The following is a 22,071-nucleotide window of genomic DNA, read 5'->3' as shown; positions in this document are numbered from 1 at the left end:
AATCATACCGGTTTATAAGCCTAATTGCATCAACTGTAATCATTATTGATGATACAAGACGAAGCTTACCCAAGGATCAATCCTACTTTTAGAAAGAAAAATGTGAGGTTTTATCCTACGACATGCTATTTCAAATACGTTTAAACAATCTATTTTGTTAATTTCTTGTTATACTTATATATGAATGTTGAATTCATGTTTACATCTTGGACTCCATAAAATAAGAATGTGATATTAAATGAAACGATGTAAATTGTGAAAGACTCAAAGCATCATTTGTTTGAATTCATCAAAGTTAAGAACTCCATCACCATTAAGATCAAACCGACTTATCATCCCAGCACACTCATCCACACTTCTGAACTCGTCGAGTCGATTCAGCATCCGGTTTAAACTCTTGGGAGTTATGCAATCAGTTCCATCCATTTCATACATTCTGAAGGCTTTCCTCAAGTCCTCAAGCTTCTCATCTTCTTTCTCGCTTTCCATTAAACTAACAAAGTCTTCAAACCCTAATTGTCTGTTGTTTCCCTGTGTTGATTCCACAACAACTTCTACCTCTTCAAGTAAAATCTCCTCGTTCCAGATCAATCCAACACCGTGTTGCAGCTCTGATGGAGATATCATGCCGTTGCCATCTATGTCGAAGTGATCAAATACACGTTTGTAATCGCTTGATTTGATCATGATTGATTTTCTGTTGTGTGAGTTGGGACACGATGAAGCAATGTGAATGTATCACTGATGATCTGGAGAATTGATGTTCTTGAGGGCATTGGAGAATCGATTTATATACTACTCCACCATGATGCTTCGAATTTTTAACTAATACACGTGATGAATTTGATGCAGAAACGAAATGAAATCAAATTGTGTATGAAATTTCAAGCGGTTACTACACGGATTTTGATGCCTTGTAATGAAACAGCAAGGTAATTGTAGAGAAATCACTCCAACACGCAACTTAAGTCTTCAATAATGACATTTATTATTTTTGCCGTTAAAAAATGACATTTATTCCCGAGGATACGTTTCCTTTTGGTTTCTTTCGATACGAAATTATGATTGTAAAGTACTATAAATTTTGAAATACTAGTGAGTATATTCTGTTGGTCATGCAATGTAATTTTATACTAAAACTAGGCAAATCCTTGCGCGTTGCGCGAGAATAGAATTATATAGTTAAAATAATAACTTTTACCAAATTATTATTTAATATTTCTACTTTGAAACAAAATATTAGTAGTAAAGCAAACATATAGTTACCATATTAGTTTTATTAAACATTATAGTTCAATTTTTAAGTCATTGTGATATATACAACTACTTGATAATTTTATAAATTGTTTAAAATTGTGTAAATTATATATCAAATGAATGATAATATAACAGTAACAAAACGTATGAACAAAATATGAACTACAACTTTTAAAAACATAAAAATAGAAAACATCTATTATAACATTTGTATTAAAAAAGATATATATATATATATATATATATATATATATATATATATATATATATATATATATATATATATATATATATATATATATATATATATACAACGAATATTAAAAATATGAAAAATAAACACTATAACTTTTAATAACATAAAAACACTAAAACATATATTATAACATTTATATTAACTCTTCATATTTAAATCACAAATATCTTCAAATACATTAATGTTTTTAATGAGCAAAACTTTACAACCTTATAAAAGAAAGGAAAATAAAAAGTTATTAGTGATTAGTAATTAATAATCATAAGTTAAAAACTCTTGAGTTGTAACTAATAAATATACATAAATTAGAAAACTCATGAGTTGTAGTGTGAGTTTCAAATAAATGCGGTATTTGGAAATGTGTATTTATTATTATTATTATTGTTATTATTATTATTATTATTATTATTATTATTATTATTATTATTATTATTATTATTGTTGTTGTTTTTATTATTATTATTATTATTATTATTATTATTATTATTATTATTATTATTATTATTATTATTATTATTATATTCGTCTAAATAATTGGTTTTGATGCATCATTTTAATCCATTCAATTATTAAACATAAAGATATTTAATTATAAATTTATAACATATATAGGTGCATATACATATTAAACAAATCACATATAATATATATATATATTTTCGTAAATGTCATATGTAATTCTTGTCCTAGTAATATGGATAAATTACTTTCATATGAAAAACATATCATGATAAGTCTATCATAATTACATATCAAATGTTAAAAATTACGTTATCTTTTAAATATGTTGTGTATGATAACTCAACAAAAAAACAATAGAAAATAAACATAATCAGAATAGAAAAACTACAATAAATAAATAAGAGCATTGGGTGGTTGTATATATAAATAAAGATGTTACATAAAGATACATTTAAATAAAAAAAAAACTAATATTCATCAACTTTGCTAAAACAAAAAAAAACCTATATCCGTTTTCCGAATCTTCTTTCTTCATTTAACACCATTCAACCATAGAAACTTGATGACAATTCTTCACTAACCTGCAATCAAAATATTTTTCTTGAAAAAGAAGAATCAGAAAGATATTCCAAGCAAAACATTGATGTTTGGAGAGTCACATTCAAGATTGAGTAATAAATACAAATCACATATAACAATTAAATGAGAAACTGAATATAAATAAAGAATAGAACATCTTCATTTGTTTTGGTTGAAAGATATTCCAAGCAAAACATTGATGTTATGACATCCTACTTACATGTAAGATTTTATATAACCCAAAAGACACAAAATATTGACCTTTTTATAGCAAACTTTTCACTAAATGCTAATTAAACATAATATAAGTTATAAAACTTTTGAGTGTTAAATCATAATTAAGAAAACTTTTGAGTTGCATTAGTTAAAAAATGGGGTTTCAAATGAATGTGGTTTGAGGAAGTTAAAAAATGGGGGTTTCAAATGCATGAGATTTAAGAAAAAATGCTAGCTTTATAAGTATGTATGATATCGGTTAGATTCTTTCAATAAAAAAATATTCGTGAAATAGTGAGTATGTAATATAAATGTATTATTTATAAGCTTCTTTTATATCAAGACATTTTTGCCATTAAAAGAAATCATATTCTAGCCCTATAATATTTTCAAAATTGGACTAATCAATCCTGAACTTTCTTTGTTGTTTTATGGGATATAAGGTGTATTTTGACGGGTCTATGATACATGTGTGGAAGTGACAAATTTTGAAAATGATAATGGTTACAATGTGGATTTGGGAGAAGACCATGGAATGCGTGCTACCTTTAATGTAGAAGATTTTTCACCTTATCTTGATGATGATGGACTTGATGAATTGAGGTCAATTCCTTTCAAAGGAGGAGGGGATGATCCATGCATGGATCATGAAAGCCCAAAATGTGATGGAGTAGTGATTACTAGTGGGCTAGAAGGTGGTTTGGGCTCAATGGTTGGGTTGTGCATGGTAACCCACAAATTGAATTAGGGTTGCATGAAGGCTAGGGCAACATTTTTAAGGCTTCATAAGTGCTAAAAACGTTACTTTTTTACTTCATAAAGCCTCCTAGCTGTTTTTATCACTCTTTGGTAGATTAGGGTTACACTTTAATGCTTCTGATGGCTCATTAATACTTCTTATGGCTCCTTAATGAAACATAGACGTTTTTCTTCATCCTCAAGTGTCTTGGACGTTTTTTTTTGTGTTATTTCAAGATTTTTCTTAATTTTCATTTACTAATTTTAATGAATAATTGGTTGGTTGGCTTGTAACCACCAAGTTTGTATTAAAGGCTTCATATAAAGCCAAGTTTATGCATGGGAAAGATGATACACGAATTTTAATCAAAGAACCCTTATTTTCACTTTGAATTATTGTCATAGTTCACAAATTATCATCTTTTGGACGTGATCCTTGAGGTGATCGAATTCAAACTAATAGGTCTTAGTTTGTCTTCAGATTTACAAGCTATAGGTCTAGTTTGTTTATCAAATCTATCCTTTTTCCTTCCATATATTTGTGGTTGTTATTCTAGCTTAATTTACCTAAACACTACCCCACTCACTAAATCAAGTCCATACACGCATCACATAGAAAGGGTTAGAGTGTTCAACAATTTCTTCTCCAGTCACTAAATTGATTCTTTCAACAAATTCCCCTTCCCCATCGGTGTCATAGATGGGACCAAAATCTTCTTCCTCCTCTTCTTCAATTTCCTCTTCCTCCTTAAGGTCTTCTTCATCATATAACTTGCACAACATTTTTGGACAACAACTTCTGAACAGGAAGTGAAATCAAACAAACTTAGCAAGGATTTTTGTTAAACGAGAACACAACACCCAATCAAAACTGGGCTCTGATACCACTTATGATGCGTGTATGGGCTTGATTTAGTGAGTGGGGTAGTGTTTAGGTAAATTAAGCTAGAATAACAACCACAAATATATGGAATGAAAAGGATAGATTTGATAAACAAACTAGACCTATAGCTTGTAAATCTGAAGACAAACTAAGACCTATTAGTTTGAATTCGATCAACTCAAGGATCACGTCCAAAAGATGATAATTTGTGAACTATGACAATAATTCAAAGTGAAAATAAGGGTTCTTTGATTAAAATTTGTGTATCATCTTTCCCATGCATAAACTTGGCTTTATATGAAGCCTTTATTACAAACTTGGTGGTTACAAGTCAACCAACCAATTATTCATTAAAACTAGTAAATGAAAATTAAGGAAACTCTTGAAATAACACAAAAAAACATCCAAGACACTTGAGGATGAAGAAAAAATGTCTATGCTTCATTAAGGAGTCATCAGAAGCATTAATGAGCCATCAGAAGCATTAAAGTGTAACCCTAATCCACCAAAGAGTGATAAAAGCGGCTAGGAGGCTTTATGAAGTAAAAAGTAACGTTTTTAGCACTTATGAAGCCTTAAAAATGTTGCCCTAGCCTTCATGCAACCCTAATTCAATTTGTGGGTTACCATGCACAACCCAACCATTGAGCCCAAACCACCTTCTAGCCCACTAGTAATCACTACTCCATCATATTTTGGGCTTCATGATCCATGCATGGATCATCCCCTCCTCCTTTGAAAGGAATTGACCTCAATTCATCAAATCCATCATCATCAAGATAAGGTGAAAGATCTCCCACATTAAAGGTAGCATGCATTCCATGGTCTCTTCCCAAATCTACATTGTAACCATTATCATTTTCAAAATTTGTCACTTCCACACATGTATCACTATGCCACTGATGGGGAAGATGACCATGAAGAAATTGAAGAAGAAATAGATTTCGTGGTTGGAAACAAAATTGTTGAAACAATTGTGAGAGAAATCGATTTTGTTGTTACAAACAAAATTGTTGAAGAAAAGGTTGAAGAATCCGAAGTGGTGGAGCGGGTTCTTGACCACGAAGATGTGGTTGTGGTTAAGAAGGATGATGATACCCGTCTTATAACAAACCGTCTTTCTAAGAACCTAGAAGAAGGAGTGACCCATCAAGTTCCAAGCAGTTACGAGGGAGGGAGTTCATAATGCTTGGATTCCTATTCTTGTGGTGTACCTTCAGTTGGGAAGCCATGTTATTGGAACATGTTGTTCATCAACCCATAAGTACAAACCATGATCTAATATTTCATATGACCATTGTTAATCCTTTAAATTATTTCAAGGATAACTTTCTAGGTCCTAATCTTGTTCACGGGAGTGTACGAAAGTGGTTTTTGATCCACAAATGGAAGACACGGTTAGGATTTCATTCGGTGAGTTCTTTTAGTTATTTGAAGAACATGTGTATGTGGAGAAGAGACCAACTTGGAGTAAAGAAATGGTCACATTCTGCAATAAAAATATGTTTTCAAGACCTGTTGTCATGGAAGGTTTGTATGGGAGAACAACGAAATTTGGTTCTTACTGAATTGAGGACAATTCCTTTTGAAGAAGCTTGTATGGAAGTGACAAATTTTGAAAATGATAATGGTTACAATGTGGATTTGGGAGGAGACCATGGAATCCATGCTACCTTTAACGTGGGAGATCTTTCACCTTATCTTGATGATGATGGACTTGATGAATTGACGTCAATTCCTTTCAAAGGGGGAGGGGATGATCCATGCATGGATCATGAAAGCCCAAAATGTGAAGGAGTAGTGATTACTAGTGGGCTAGAAAGTGGTTTGGGCTTAATGGTTAGGTTGTGCATGGTAACCCACAAATTGAATTAGGGTTGCATGAAGGCTAGGGCAACATTTTTAAGGCTTCATAAGTGCTAAAAACGTTACTTCTTACTTCATAAAGTCTCCTAGCCGTTTTTATCACTCTTTGGTGGATTAGGGTTACACTTTAATGCTTCTTATGGCTCCTTAATGAAGCATAAACGTTTTTTCTTCATCCTCAAGTGTCTTGGACGTTTTTTGTGTTATTTCAAGAGTTTCCTTAATTTTCATTTAATAGTTTTAATGAATAATTGGTTGGTTGGCTTGTAACCACCAAGTTTGTAATAAAGGCTTCATATAAAGCCAAGTTTATGCATGGGAAAGATGATACACGAATTTTAATCAAAGAACCCTTATTTTCACTTTGAATTATTTTCATAGTTCACAAATTATCATCTTTTGGACGTGATCCTTGAGTTGATCGAATTCAAACTAATAGGTCTTAGTTTGTCTTCAGATTTACAAGCTATAGGTCTAGTTTGTTTATCAAATCTATCCTTTTCATTCCATATATTTGTGGTTGTTATTCTAGCTTAATTTACCTAAACACTACCCCAGTCACTAAATCAAGCCCATACACACATCAATCTATAAGGCCACTTTAGACAAAAACAAATGCGTAAACCGGTTGCCCCTTATGAAATAGATGAAAAAAGTCATAAACCAACACACATGGTATGTACTTTCAAAAATTCATCTCCAATACCACCCAATCCCCACTCTAACCACCTTGACAACTTACAAACACCACCCTTATTCCTCCACAAACCACCAAATTACAACCATTCTCACATTCACCCTGTTCGAACCTGAAAGTGAACCTCTAGCAATCGCTAATCCTTGGAATTTTGAAGTCTGTCTTGAGTCCGAAGTGGGTTGAGATACGAAATAAGTATGTGGTTAGAGATGGAAGTTGAAGTCCGGAGTAGAGTTCGTAGTATGAGATGCAGAGATGATCCGAGATAGTGTATTCGTCTGTTCATTAATTATTCCTTTCTTTTACTTGATGTAACCTTACATAGGACTTAGTCTTTTTGTCAATTGGGATAATCAAAGTGTCAGAACTAACTTGTTTATCCAATCCTTTATATGCACTTCGTTCTGTACATTGTACCTCCTTTTCCTATATAAGGAGTGATTAATGATAAGAATAGTAGACGGATTGTTCTTCCAATGATAGCGTATTTTCACTTTAACTCACTTTCACTTTTCTCTCAAATCAAACTCTTTCAAACATTCTACTTGTTCATTTATTGTCTTTACCTTGATTATACTCATAGTTCCATATTTAATACTTGAAGTACTTTGTTGATTCTCATCTTCAGTCTCGACTGATCTTGTCATACTTGACTGGAACACTTAATTATAAGTAGACATTGATCGTAAGCATTAACTCAAGGTTTGAGTTTTCAAACCTTGTCCCTATGCAATCAGATCTTTGTTCTCACACACCCATCTTCAACCCTGCACAAAAGTTAGAATCCACAAGACAAAACCTACAATTATCTCTCTCCCATCAACACCACTATAATCGTTACCCCCTTCAGCCACAATAAATGTCATCTACTACACCTTCATTAAAAAAACCAAAAACAACTCCACCATCATCACCATATCCATGCCAGGGTCATAGATTTGAGTTCAAGAATAGAGCCTGAGAAAAAGAATGGAGCCCTAAAACAGCCGCACCATCATCACAATTTCCAGTAATTTACACTCAAAACCGTTGATGGGCGGTTTTATGGGGATGAAGGTAGGATTGGAACTACGTCGTTACCAGGTCGATGATGGCGATTTGTTTTGGAGAGGGTACCATTTACGAAGATTGATTTAGCAAAACACAAACTACCATCGGAAATAATCATTATCAAAATCAGTGACTCGATGAAACCCATCAAAATCACGCGCGCGCACACACACGCACACACACACACACACACACACACATATATATATATATATATATATATATATATATATATATATATATATATATACATGCAAATCAAATCATCCAAAGCATGAACCTTAACTAGCATAAATTTTTTGGAATCTGTAATATAAAACAAAGTTAGAAGAATACCTTTTCCTTCTAGCTTGTAGATCTTGACCTTCAAGAGCTTAGTGCCTCAATTGTTGCACCTCTAGTGAGTCACAAACACCAAGTAGCAAGTTGGAAGAATATAAGAGAAGTGGCCGATTTCAAGGTGTCATGGGGTCTTTATATAGTTGTGCAATTAGGGTATTTGACTGAAACCCTAATTCCCTGCTTAGGCCTTAAGCAATCCATTAGATCCTTCCAGAAGGCCTCTTATGGACGAAATCTATGTGAGCTATACATAGGATTTCGTCCATCCCTTCTTAAGGTTCCACAAGCCCAACTTTGCAACTATCACATAATTGCAATATCAGTATCCTTAATTCAATTAGTCTCTTTAGATCACCAAATTAATTCCAAATTACTTTTTAATCAATACTAATTAAATAATATGATTTCTCAATTAATATATTATTCTTATAATATATTAATAAATCACAATTAACCTCTTTCATCATAATTCATCCAATCAAGTTGCTATGGTGAAGGCAACCCAAAAGGCGACCATGCTACTATCATGTCAAGTACATACCAATTATAGTTATGGGCTTAGACACCTAATTCAACACGGAGAATATTACGATCCTTAACATTTATATTATTTAAAACTTTTGTAACTGTTAAAAATCAAAAAATCGAATAGATATTTAGTTTAAAATTAAAAAAAAAAAAACAAAAACAATCAAAAATTAAAAACAAAAATAAATAAAAACACTAGTATCCTAAAGTATGTAGTAAAGGCATTAAAAAAATAAAATATATGAAAAAAGAAAAGATTTTAAAAACTTTTAAGAAAAAAAAAACAAAGAAAATAAAAAAGACAAAAAAATAAAAAAGCTGAAAACCAAGTGTGTGTCTATATATATATATATATATATATATATATATATATATATATATATATATATATATATATATATATATATATATATATATATATATATCTCACATCTCTAGAAATAAAAATTATGTTTAATTAGGGAGAATAATAAGGTTTAAACTCTCAAAACCGTCACCTATAATAATTAATTACATCCGGACGTTTTAGTAGCTGATAACTGAAAGAATATTAGGCAGTATATAAAACTCAGAAAACCCTGTGAAAACCCCACTTCAATTTTTGAAAACAGTGAAGAAATGAGGAAGAAATCGGAGGAATAGGTTGGTGACGATTTTCAGTATTTTTCTCGAAATTTAGGTATGTTCCACAAATTTAGGCTTGTTACTGTCGTTATAAATGTTTGTATACACATTTTACACGATTTGGTTTCAGCTAATGTCTCTATTTGGATCGGTAGTAGTTTAATTTACAAAAATTTAAAGTGTTTAAATTTTTGGTATAAAAGGATAAGAATCATCTTGATTTGAACAGGATTCTGAAAATCTATTCTAACATAAGGCTAAAAATCATCTTGATTTGAGCAAGATTCTGAAAATCTATTCTAATAAATGAAACATAAAATTGTCAAATGTCCATTTTTAGCATGTCTTTTGATATGTGGCATTTTCAATGATTTTTTTATGTTGCTAACAAATCAACTTCAATTCAAAATTTGAAAATTCAAAATCATATCCTAATAATATTCTCGAAATATGTGATAAACTTAACAAATTAATTTATAATTACTTACACACGAGAATACACTAATATTTTTTTTTAACATTTATTATTATTTTTGTCTAATATAATTATTTTAGTGATACTGATCGTGGTTTTCACGGGTTATAACCTAGTTATTTATAGATAGTTAATGATAAGAAGTGGGGATACCTAATGATGATTTTACGAATTTATTTGATATTATTTTACGAATTTATTTGATATTATTTAGCTCTGTGAGGTCCAAAAATGGTAGGAAAAAAAATAGAAGTGTTGGGTAAAGAAAAAATGGATTCGGGCTTTATTTGGGCGAGTAGCAAAGGACCATGTTGTAAAAAAAATGGAGTTGATCCGTACACAACGTTTTTTGGCCATCCACAACAAATTTTTATTAATTGACAAATTTACCCTTTTCTTTATTTTATCAAACTTTATATTTTACCCCCTCCAACTAAATTAATATATTTCTTCTTCCATGTATATAATTTCTTTCCAAAATTTCGTTTCACTGTTTCATTTATTTTACTACATTAGTATGCTTATTGGACGTAATATATGTTTAACTTAAAATTATGCTAGAAACCCTCATCGTAAATTGGTTTACTGTTTTTTTTTTCAAATAAAAAAGTGTATTATATAATATCTAAAACAATATTTAATAATAACTTCTAAAATAAAGAGATTATTTATATCTGCAAAATTTTTACCAAACAAATTATCAAGCAACCATCCAAAATAAAAAAACCAAATAACTATCCAAAAAAAAAAATTATGACGAATTCAAAAAGAACCATCTAAATCAAAGGTATCTAATGAATATACATTTAAATCAATTAAGCTATTTTCATCATCCACTTTATTGCGGCTTTGTGATAACTCTACCGATTCAAATCTTGAAGGATCTCGTGTTGTGGACGTTATTCCTCTTTTCTTTTTTGATTTTGGAGGTCTTTCTTTTGGTCGTTAAATCATGGGCTCAAAAACGGTGACAGATTGGTTCACAAGTTTTGTAATCACTGAAAGAGCATGTTCTTTCTTATTTAAGGGCCACCTTTGATACGTTGAGCGCAACTCATTAAGCAACTCATCGAATCGATTGATGCCTTCACCATGCAAATCATTTTGTACATTTAATGATAACGTGTCAATCCTCCAATGAGGGTGGATTAAATCCAACGAAAAAGTAGTTCCTTGCCAATATTTTATTTTGTGAGCACATGGAAGACCCATAGTTGCAATAAAGTGACCGGTGCACGGAGTTATAATACCTAAAAATACTAAATAATTAATAAAAGTGGGTAAATAATAAAGGTTAAGAAACAATAATAAATGTAATAAAAAATATAAATATTACCATCTTTTGCAACATCATATTGCCTATATATCTCCTTCAAGGCAAAGTGAGAAATATGAGAATGAAGCTCTCTAAAAAATGGCATATTGCAATAGTGAGGAACTTGAAGTTTCTCACTTGAGAGTTTCACTTTAATCTCATTAAATTCATGCTTGACTGCAAGACAAATTTTCTCTTTCACTTCCCTCAAATCTCCTGTAGAAACTTGCAAATATTGTTTAAGTTTGGCATGAGCACCTTTAGCTCTTGATGAAGACCGATTGCCAAAATGCAAGTACTTATCGGTCCAAGCACTAACAAACTTTTCTTTCCAAGGAAGCCATATTTTTTTATGTACTCAAGTGCATCTTTCTTCTCTATATACATTGACTCAAATTCATCCCAATTTTTCTCAAAGAGATCTTCCGTCGTCGAGTATACAACATTATTCCAACTTGACATAAAAATATCAAAATCTTCGGCACGTCCAAAATATTTCTTGCAATTTGCTAATACGTTCTTTTCAATATGCCAAACACATAAAAGATTTGTCATTGTAGGAAAAATATTTTTTATGCCATTCATTAACGCTAATTCCCTATCTGACATAATCACACATGGTTGATTACCTTGTCCAATAATCTCCTTAAATGCACGTAATGCCCAAGAATAATTTTCTTCATCTTCTTTTTCTAAAAAAACAAACCCAGAATAAAAGGATGTATTGAAACATGAAACACCAATGATATCAAGGAGTGGCATGTTATATTTATTGGTTTTGTAGGTGCAATCCATCACAAAGATATCAGAAAAGGCTTTGACAAGTTTAATCGACAAAAGGTGTGCAATAAACAAACGAGATATACGTCCCTCCGAATTATGTGAAATATCATATGTAAAACCACCTTCTTCAAGCTCCTCAAATAATGCGTTAATCATGGGCCGATTCCCTAAATTTTCCTTTCGTATTTTTTTTCTTCACATTATATATAGTTCTAGAGATGGCCGGTAGATTTGGGGTTTTTTGACGTAAAGATGAAAGAATTTGTCTTGGGGGAATTCCAGCTTTGGTCATCTCTTTAACACTTTTTATGCTTTCGGATGACAACTGACGAAACGATGGATGCCCAGATATGTCCGTAGATGGCTCATGGTTATGTGTCAAGTCCTTCACGTTAAATGTCCAAGTGCCATCACCATCAGGTCCATCACTACATTTTTTGCCCACAATCTTGAAAGGGCAATCGATCAAACGAGATGCGGTAGTTTTTTTTCTTTTATTTGCAATACCTCGTATATCTCGATATGAACCGCTCCTGTCACATTGCAAAATCATGTGCTTGTCTTTTCTTGAACCATGAATAGATATCCCATATCCTTTAGAATAATAAAATTCTCGAACACTTTTTAATAAATTGTCACACGAGTCAAATTTTGAAGTAGTTAAATAGTCTTTTTCATTCAATTCCATTTATTCAACAAATCTGGAAGTTCAAATCAATATTCTGCATTAGCTAATCAACAAAAACAAAGTGTCAAAACAATAATATGGAACGGTGTAATATAACAATTCAATACACATATATATCTTCTTCTTGAGCACGTGATATTCATATACGAAATACAATATGCAAAACAGTGTAAATCCACTCAAATTGAATATCATAAAGCTTCGTCTATTAAAAAAAGATGTATAATATTGATGATAATTTCATAGAGCACCACAAGAGACGAACCCACCGATCGATGATAATTCCATAAAATTTAGAAAACAACCGTAGACTATTTTTTTTTTGGAGTTTTGTTTGTACCTTTGCCGGAAGTGATGACAGAACAGTGGGACACCAGTGGAGCAAGCCGGCAATGGCGACAAATAGGACGGCGGCGGAACAATCCGGCGACGATTGGCGGCCGTGGAGGCTAGAGATGGCAGAATCAATTGTGGGAATTGAATTGTCGTGTGTGGAGTCGTTCGTCTAATACTTAGGTAGGGTTTTTTTAGATTATTTGAGGGGAAGGGGGTAAAGTGTAAAATATAAAAAAGGGTAAATTTGTCAATTTATATAAAATTGTTGTGGATGGCCAAAAATCGTTGTGTACGAATCAGCTCCCTAAAAAAATTCTAATAATTAAACGTGGTGATAATAAACAAAAAATGGTGGAAGCCCACCTGTCAAAACGTGTGCATTTCTTTTTACTTTTGAATGGTTTGAAAAAAAAATCAGTTTACTTGTAACAACGATATATTTTTTTTTTATTCATTATATTAGGTTACAACCCATATAAATTAAAAATTTTATATAGAACAAAAAAATTAATAAATGTAAAAAGTCATTAAATTGTGGATGGTAACAATTAAACGTGGTGATAATAAACAAAAAATGGTGGAAGCCCACCTGTCAAAACGTGTGCATTTCTTTTTACTTTTGAATGGTTTTGAAAAAAAGATCAGTTTCCTTGTAACAACCATATTCTTTCTTTTTATTCATTATATTAAGTTGTAACCCGTGAAAACCATGGGAGTAAGTTAAAAATTTATATAGAACAAAAAAATTAGTAAATGTAAAAATGCATTAAATTGTGGATGGTAAGTAAGTACAACTTTATTTGATTTTAAAAAAAAAAACTTAAAAGTTCAACATAGACCATTTTATGTCCAACAACCAGGAAAATGTCACCCATTTGCTCATTTTGCCCTCCAACTATTAATCAATAAAGTCTAGCGCTTATCAGTACTACGTGTTCTCTATCCTATGAAACTTTACATTTTGGTTGATAATTTTAAGTAAATTTCCAAAATACCCTTCAGTTATTTGTCTCCAATTAATTAGGTTTCAATTTGTTCATCCTTTTTTATTTTGTTTTTGATACAACATATACAGTAAGGGTCAATGTGTAAACATAAATGGTTCATATGCAAGTCAAAGAAGGTGGAGAGTTGAAAAAGAAGAAAAAGAGATTGTAATTTTGTCATCCATTGATGTCTATAGATAAAGAAGAAGTTATGGGTCGATCAAACGGGTAAATCTCTTCCTGTGTCTTCACTTTATATAAACCTATTCACTCTCTTTACTTTTTTTGTTTTTAATTAGAATGACAATATTGTCCAAAAATTCAAATGATCAATGGAACCACAATAAAACCTCTATTTTTTCTTTTTTTAGTGTTTCATATTAATATAAGTTTTCTTTTTTGTTACCTTTTAACATGTCAAAATGACCAAAATAAACAAAAATTCTCAAAATTGTCAAATTGAGAAAAAAATGTTAAAATTGTTATCTTTTAGAAAAATAATTAAAAAGGAATAAAAATTTCAAATTTAACAAATTGAGCAAACCTATAAAATGGTCATTTTTTATACTTATTTAATTAACCAGGAACCATTTCTTTAAATTTTATTTAAAACATGGACATCATCCGTAAGATTTTTTCCCTGTACCAAAACTTAAAAAAAAAAAAAACAACAACAACGAAAAGTAAAAATAGGATGCTATTATATGCAAAAAAAAGGTAATAATCACCAAAATGACCAAAAAGGTAAAAATAATCGATTTCACTAAAAATCTTTTACTTTATGTTAGGGTTCATTAGATAAAGTACGTTGCTATTTATTTAACATATGTGATTTAATTGGTCTAAATTAAGAATAAAAAAAATAAAAAACAAATGTACAATAATTTGCTAACCCTATAAACTTTGCATCTTTTCTATGATTTAATATTACTACTAACTAATTTGCGAGTTCCTAAAGCAATAACTATAAAAACGTAAAGTTTGTAAACAAAAATCATATATATCATAACCCTTGGCAATTTGTGAAATATTAGACAAACCAAATAAAAGGTATGTGATAGGATTCTCATCATATGGTACACACATGTAAATGTATGACAACGATGGTTACAGTAAAAACCGAATGTAAATTGTCCAAGTAGAGGTGTATTGTACATGAAATGACAATATACTTTCAAACTATAGTTCACATGGGTAAAAATGTAAAATTTTCAATTAACTATGAAACGGTAATTAAAGGGTATTAGAAAAACCAACTACAAAGTTTTTAACTTGAAAAGGGAATTACAAGTTCTATTTAGATAAATAAAAACTAAGAGCCAACTTTTGAAAAGATTTTCCAACATACTTATTATAACAACCATGCACAATAGTACCTTAAAATGTTGTAACAATCGCAAAATATGGAGTAATCACATGGTATAAGAACCATACACAAAAAAGGTATAATGAGATTTTTTTTTAGAAAAGCAGTTATTTGTTAGACATGACAAAAAAAAAGTCAATTAAAGCCTAAATTACCACTGGGACCATTTTCTGTCAAACACAACCAGGAAAATGTCACCCATTAGCCTTTATTGCCCTCCAGCTATGAATCAATAAAATTAGTACTACGTGTTCTCTATCCTATGAAACTTTACATTTTGGTTTGATAATTTTAAGTAAATTCCCGAAATACCCTTCAAATTAACTATGAAAAGATAAATAAAGGCATTAGAAAAACCAAATACAAAGTTTTTAACTTTAATATAACAAAAAGTATATATTATCAGTAAAGTAATATTTCAAATAATTAACATTTAAACCATATTACAAATCAATAAAAACAGTGAAAGAAACACAAAAACCAAATTGTTTGATTTAATTACACAAAATCCTATATAAAACACTTTGAAGATTGCAGAACGTAAATGGAAAAGACAAATGACATAAGAAGCCTTGCTCATTCGCAACAGAAACAAAATAAGTAATATTTTTCTAAAATTATGAATTTTGTTAAACTAACAGCCAAATATGTTTAGCCAAATTCATATATGTCGTTACAACCTCATCATATTCCGACTTTATAATGAATGGATTGGAAGAATTTGATGATGATCAGTTACACTTCAAAGAACATCAAAACTGAAATAAGGAATGATGATTTCACAACAGATGTTTTTAGCAAACAGAACTGCATTGGTATTAATGTATTTTCACAAAAAGGTTATAAATTTTGGGTTATGAAGATGAACTAACCAGATTTGTTATGTTGAGACTATGCAAAAATCGTAATATTGAAGATGAGAAAGCAAAATAAAAATTGATAATGAGAATGAATGTTGAAGATGAGAAAACACAATATAAATGGAGTGAGAATATTATTTTGAAATTCCTGATTATTTGGGATTAATTTAAATCTTGAAAAGAGTTTAAAAAAGATATGATTTGTAGTCAATGAAATTGAACGTAAATTGTTATTGTTTCCAAAAAAAACATGGAATTTTAATTTGAGTTTTGAATGTTATATGAATCCGAAAAATGTAGTAAGTTGAAAAAAGTTCAGGATTTTTTCTACATTTATGCAATATTTTAAATTTAATTTAATTTTAGATTTATGATTATATTTAGAAAATGACACGTGGTAGATTAGCAATGTAGAAAGGGGACATGTGGCTCATTAAAGGTTTTCTTTATTAGAGGAGGTAGATATACTATAAATTCTTAAAATGCTTATATGTAGTATATTTCTTTCTCTTTTCTGTTTTGCCACTGAAGTTTAACTTCTGATAAAAGCGCCCCAATAGTTATCTCTTTTCTTTTCCTTCTTATCCGTTTTGGTGGCCGCAGTTTTTCTTCTCATTAAAACGCCCCAACACTTCTCATTTTTCTTTTCCTTCTTATCCATTTTGGTCGCCTTGCCGCGCTCCTCGTCCAGTAGTATTTCGTTTGCTTTTTCTTATTTCTTTCTTCTTCACTCATTCTTCCTCTTCGGGTGCTGTGTTCTTATCACCATATGCACCCCTGCTCTCCACCACCGGCGCACCTTCTCCTCTTTCTTAGTTTTACACCGACTACTTGAATTACAGCGATGGATGAGGCTTTATGGGCTTCGGCGGGCGATGCACACCGTTAATTACTATCTTAAAATTATGTATTACAAACCCATTCTAGGAGGTTTTTTCAACTTATTTTTTCCTGCTTCTCGATGCATAAATATTTGATTTTCCAAAAATATTAGATGATAGTGTTTATGCATCTGTTTGTGACTATATGTATATGTCATTGTGTCTATGTATATTCGTCTATGACTATTTGTATGCTAATTTTTGTTCACAGATGCAAATTCCTTCAAAATTGTTCGTACTAATCCTCAAATAGTTTTCATGAGGTAAACATTTGAGGAGTGTCTTCATCTTTCTCATAAACTTTAGGAACAGAGACCCAAAAATCCATTTTATGTTTGTCAATTGCAATAACCCTGATCATTAATTCTCTACCTAATTGTCTATAGATGAAAAAGAAATTATCCCTTTGTTTTTTGCAAATTTGGTTTGGAAAATTTAGAATTCATATCAATGTTGAACTCATTTGAATCTTTGAAAGAAATGCAAATTAATTTAATTATGATGAAATATCAGTTTACCTATTTCCTTTTTGGTTATGAGTCGAAGAATGTGCAACTTTTGTAGAAAAGCACAAAGAGAGCTCGAGCTCTGATATTGATGAAGTCAACGAATGTGAGGTGAATGTTGTTGCTCTACTTCATCTTATTCAAGGTAAGTTGTAAGCCCTAAGTAGAAATTCTATTATATGATATGAATTGATGATTCTGTAGGATGCAAAAGGAAAAATTTCTCTTTTGTGAAGCTTAATTATGTATGGGTTTTTTACTAAGCTTAATAACTGTTTGATAAAATGATTCAATGAACAAACACAATGTATAATGTGTCTGGTAAGCTTCAAATTTATGATTCTATATCTTATTAGTCTAGCTCTGCTAAAAAAAATTGTGCTTTGACTATCTTTCTCAATTGGATTTCAGTTTCCAACTTCACAATCGATATGGATTATAACTTCTTTTCAGTAGAAAATTGAACTTTACACTTTGATAGAATAATAATATTGTGTAACTTCATTCCATTTTATCCTGTACTAACATTTTGTTCTCTTTTTACTTTGATTTTGTGTCTATGAATTGAATTTCCAAGTCCTTAGCTTATAATCGATTAGATTTATTAAATTTAGGTTAGTAATCATTTTTAATTACTTTCTGGTTAGTAAGAAGTAATATTTGAATTGTAGAGATTTAATATGTTATATTTTGGTGATTTTTATGTAGTATATCATTATTTTCTACTAATACTCTAAATTTAGTGGGATTTTATGGAAACATCGATTTGTTGGCATGAATTTTTGATGATTTCGCATTCACCCGTGTAACTGTCAATCGTATTCTATTAGCATCTCTAATTCGGTGTTATTTAATATTATTTTTTGTGAATAATCACTAATGAAATTATTTTGTGGTCATTTTAATTATGTATGTCGACATGTTCTTGCAAAAGTGGAACCACAAGCGGTTGAATGAGTCAAGGTCAGACCTCAGAAAGAGATCTTAATACATACTTTTTTATTTTTATTTTCTTACAGTTGGATATAATTGCAGTCGGCTAAACGCCAACTTTTCCATAATGAGACACTCCTATATTTCTTCAGAGTATTAGCCTGTTCACTTGATGGTTCATTTCTTCCTATGCTTGCTGGTAAGAGAAATTTACATTTAATTTGACTATTTTTCCCTTGCCAATAATTAGACCATTTTGCCCTTGCCAACAATTGTATCTTTTATGGTTTGTGTTTGAGTTAAAGAGTCTATCTATATATTTGATAAATGTAAGAATTTGACGAAGAAGAAGCTTATGCTAACTGATCAATCTACATGTCAGGTAAGATGCCAAATCACCCATTAAGTAGAACCCTCGGTTACCACAAGGTAAGATAAGAAAAAAATGTGAGGTTAGATGGTAATGTATAACAAATCCCTTCTACCATGATGTTTCTAGTACATGAATCTTTATTTATTTATTTATTTATTCATAATAGGTTCCCTGATGTTGATATTTGATTTTCATCCTGTGGATGTAGGTGGTGTTTTGGTCGGAAAATGGAATAAGTAATCGATTTTGAAAGAATTTGGTGAAGAGTTGCCTGGTGTCAGGAGTTGCTCACTGGTAACCATTAATGACATGTGATGATCTATCCAAAGAGTCATGTGGGGAAGAAATGGAATCATGTAAGTACTATTACTCAATTTTAATAACACACAAAAAAAAAATTGAATTGTACACATTGCTTATGCCTAATAACATCCTTTCAGTCATCACCATAATTCAGGTCTCATTTTCAAGCAACAAATCAACAGTTGAGGGTTGGTATACTTTATTGGGTTTTCTTATAGTGGTAGCCGTCCAACAAGAATGGTATGAAGGAATGAATGAAAATTATTCATTCTGTTGCCAAATGGCATGGAATGGACCATTTCATTCTTCGTATTTTGTGTTCGAAAAATTATTTCCAGCTTTTTATCTTCTAACATTGTTCAAACCATCACCAACGGCGCAACAAAATTCCTTCTATTATCTCAATATCGTAAGATTGTTGTTCCACAAAATTTGGTTTGCTTAGGTGGTAGGCCTAGCCCAAACAATAGCCGGACCCTGACAATTCCATACACTTAAAATATGATAACATGGAGGCCTAATTATTTAAATTCAGGAAAATTGGCCATTTGTTTTATTTTCAAGTGATCGAGGCGACGTTGGCCATAGGGGATGAAGAAAATTCAATATATTTTTGATACAAAAAAGTTATTATCTTATATTTGATTTTTTAGAAAACCATTTATATTTTGAACTATTCGCTTAAACAATCTTTTGTTGCTTTCAAGTATCTTGCTTTTCCATGTTCACATAAATAATCTTTTGCTGCCTTCACATGAACAAGCATTTCATATATGTAATATCCTTTCGCAAAAATTACAATATGTTTTCTTATTTACTACACCCTAAAATAACGAGAAACAAGGCGCAGCTAATTCCATCTTGTTTTGAATTGAAAACTGACATTTTCAAGAATGGTCCCTATAGTCTTAACATTTTGCTAAATTTTTATTAATGTTAGTTTTATTATTAACCTTAAACCATAAGTCTCGATATTTAAATGTTTCACTATTTTGGCTTGATTTTTTAATTTTAAGGGTGAAACCTTATTTTGGAAATGTAAGGCTAAAAAGAAGAAATAAAAATACTTTTACAAAAAAAATATTTCCACCGTTTAGATTAACATAATTGAATAATTATCGGTTGTCCAACCGAGACACATGGATAGTGGAATCAAAACGGACACATATGATATTTTCTAGGATTGTGGATTGTGGCGTGACCAGTTAAGACCTAACGCACACGTTGTGAGTTTTTCGTATTATGTGGTTGCTCACACATAAGTGTTTATCATGTGATTTATATGCATTTTTTAATTATTTATTTATAGTGTGTTTTATGATAAGTATGGTTGTGTGTAAATGTTATTTTGACTTGTTTATCTATTGTGTGTCTTTTTGGGATTACATGTTTAGTGAGAACGGGTGGGCTGTTTAATCGCCGTGAGCATGACGGATGTGTGTGATCGACGAGGATGAGAATTGAGAATTATACTCTTTTTATTGGATATTAAAATTTTTTTAGTACAATTAATAGGTTGTACCAAGAGGAGGGGAAACGAGTCATTGGTTCTTTCTCTGGATAATTAATCGTTCCCCTAAATTATGTCATCAGATGATATGTTTTACTGTATGATTTATTGAAAGTATATGATGAAATTATTTGTTTTTTAGTGGTAGACATGTATGTGCAACACGAACTCAATAGGCCCTAGGCTTACCCATTTAGAAACTTTAAATGTGTGCAACCTAGGAAACTATTTAGCAAGTGGCAAAGAAAAGTCCAAGGAGAATGACTGATCTAGAAGACGACAGAGGAATTCCGTAAAGACGTAACACCCCGAAGTTGTTCAATTGAAGACTTTTTTTGTGGTTCCGCTGTAGTTTAGTCTATAAGTAAGTTCACAATTATCTTGGGAGATGTTAGAACGATTATTTATCATTTAATCGAGATTTGAAGATTGGGGTGTTACAAGTTGGTATCAAAGCGTTTTTTAAGCAGATGAGGTGTTTCCATAAACACTTAAGCTTAGACATAAGGAGCGAGAGGTAACCTAGCAACTAATTTAGACCATATCTTACTAGTAGGCATCATGTCCTCAAGTATATTAGGGAGGCTTACTAGGGTAACACTAGAGCGGGAACATATTCTAGTTGGAGCCGAAGTTGCTGCACTCGGAGAAGTACTAGAGATTCTCATAAACCGTACTTCCAGTTGTTGGCGCGGTCAAGGTCGAGGTGGAGGTAGGGGTAGGGTAAAAGGTCAATGTGTCATCATAGTACCGGTACGAGCATAATTGGTGCAACTGAGCTCTAACTCCAATCGACGTAGTGGTCAATCGACGTAGTGGTCAGGGTCGAGATTGCGGACAATGTTGTGTAACAAATACAGTTACTCGAGAATTGTTAATTGATGGGATTGCTTAGGATATGCAAGCTACATAGTCAAATGTAAATGTTCAGGACCGAGATGCACTATAGAATGTGAACGGTGGTAACATGGTTGATGAAGAGGAAGGCTATGGATATAGTATGTCGGTTTCATTTTCTGACCCTAGTGTTGCACTACGTTCAAGGAAAGATGTAAACAACAAGTGAGAGGTAATTGTTACAAGACATTTATGACTTGTAAGCCACAAACGTGTCGTGGGGATGTTGATCCTATCGTACCATCAACGTTGATCACATAGATAGAGGAAACATTTGATACCGGTAAGTGTGAAAATATGGACAATGTGGTTTATGTCATGACGATGTTTAAAATTGCGGCTTTATACTGATGGGGGAGGG

General features: G+C 31.3%; 2 protein-coding genes and 1 long non-coding RNA gene across 8 annotated transcripts; 1 reads left to right on the top strand and 2 right to left on the bottom strand.

Annotated features, from left to right (window-relative positions):
• Positions 1-264: 264 nt before the first annotated feature.
• On the bottom strand, positions 265-734 carry LOC111904924 (putative calcium-binding protein CML23). The gene has a single exon (XM_023900623.2). The coding sequence runs from the start codon at positions 685-687 to the stop codon at positions 265-267; it is 423 nt and encodes a 140-aa protein (XP_023756391.1). The 5' UTR covers positions 688-734.
• Positions 735-10,918: 10,184 nt separating this feature from the next.
• On the bottom strand, positions 10,919-12,227 carry LOC128127983 (uncharacterized). Its single transcript, XM_052766735.1, has 3 exons — positions 11,612-12,227; positions 11,310-11,504; positions 10,919-11,223 (listed from the first exon to the last, which is right to left on the bottom strand). The coding sequence occupies exons 1-3, from the start codon at positions 12,225-12,227 to the stop codon at positions 10,919-10,921; spliced, it is 1,116 nt and encodes a 371-aa protein (XP_052622695.1).
• A 4,683-nt stretch (positions 12,228-16,910) lies between these two features.
• LOC111904913 (uncharacterized) lies at positions 16,911-19,708 on the top strand. 6 transcript variants are annotated; one of them, XR_006186318.2, is made up of 7 exons: positions 16,923-17,451; positions 17,753-17,839; positions 18,629-18,657; positions 18,730-18,826; positions 19,010-19,056; positions 19,209-19,356; positions 19,441-19,708. It is a non-coding gene; the product is annotated as an uncharacterized LOC111904913 (long non-coding RNA). The 6 variants fall into 6 exon arrangements; XR_002854669.2 differs by having other exon boundaries at positions 16,911-17,237; positions 17,400-18,657; XR_002854666.3 differs by having other exon boundaries at positions 16,915-17,451; positions 17,753-18,657.
• Positions 19,709-22,071: the final 2,363 nt, after the last annotated feature.

The sequence above is a fragment of the Lactuca sativa genome, chromosome 8 (assembly GCF_002870075.4).
Source record: "Lactuca sativa cultivar Salinas chromosome 8, Lsat_Salinas_v11, whole genome shotgun sequence".
Lineage (NCBI taxonomy): Eukaryota > Viridiplantae > Streptophyta > Magnoliopsida > Asterales > Asteraceae > Lactuca > Lactuca sativa.
Note: the sequence above shows the minus strand (reverse complement) of the source record. Positions and strands in the feature narration are given on the sequence as shown.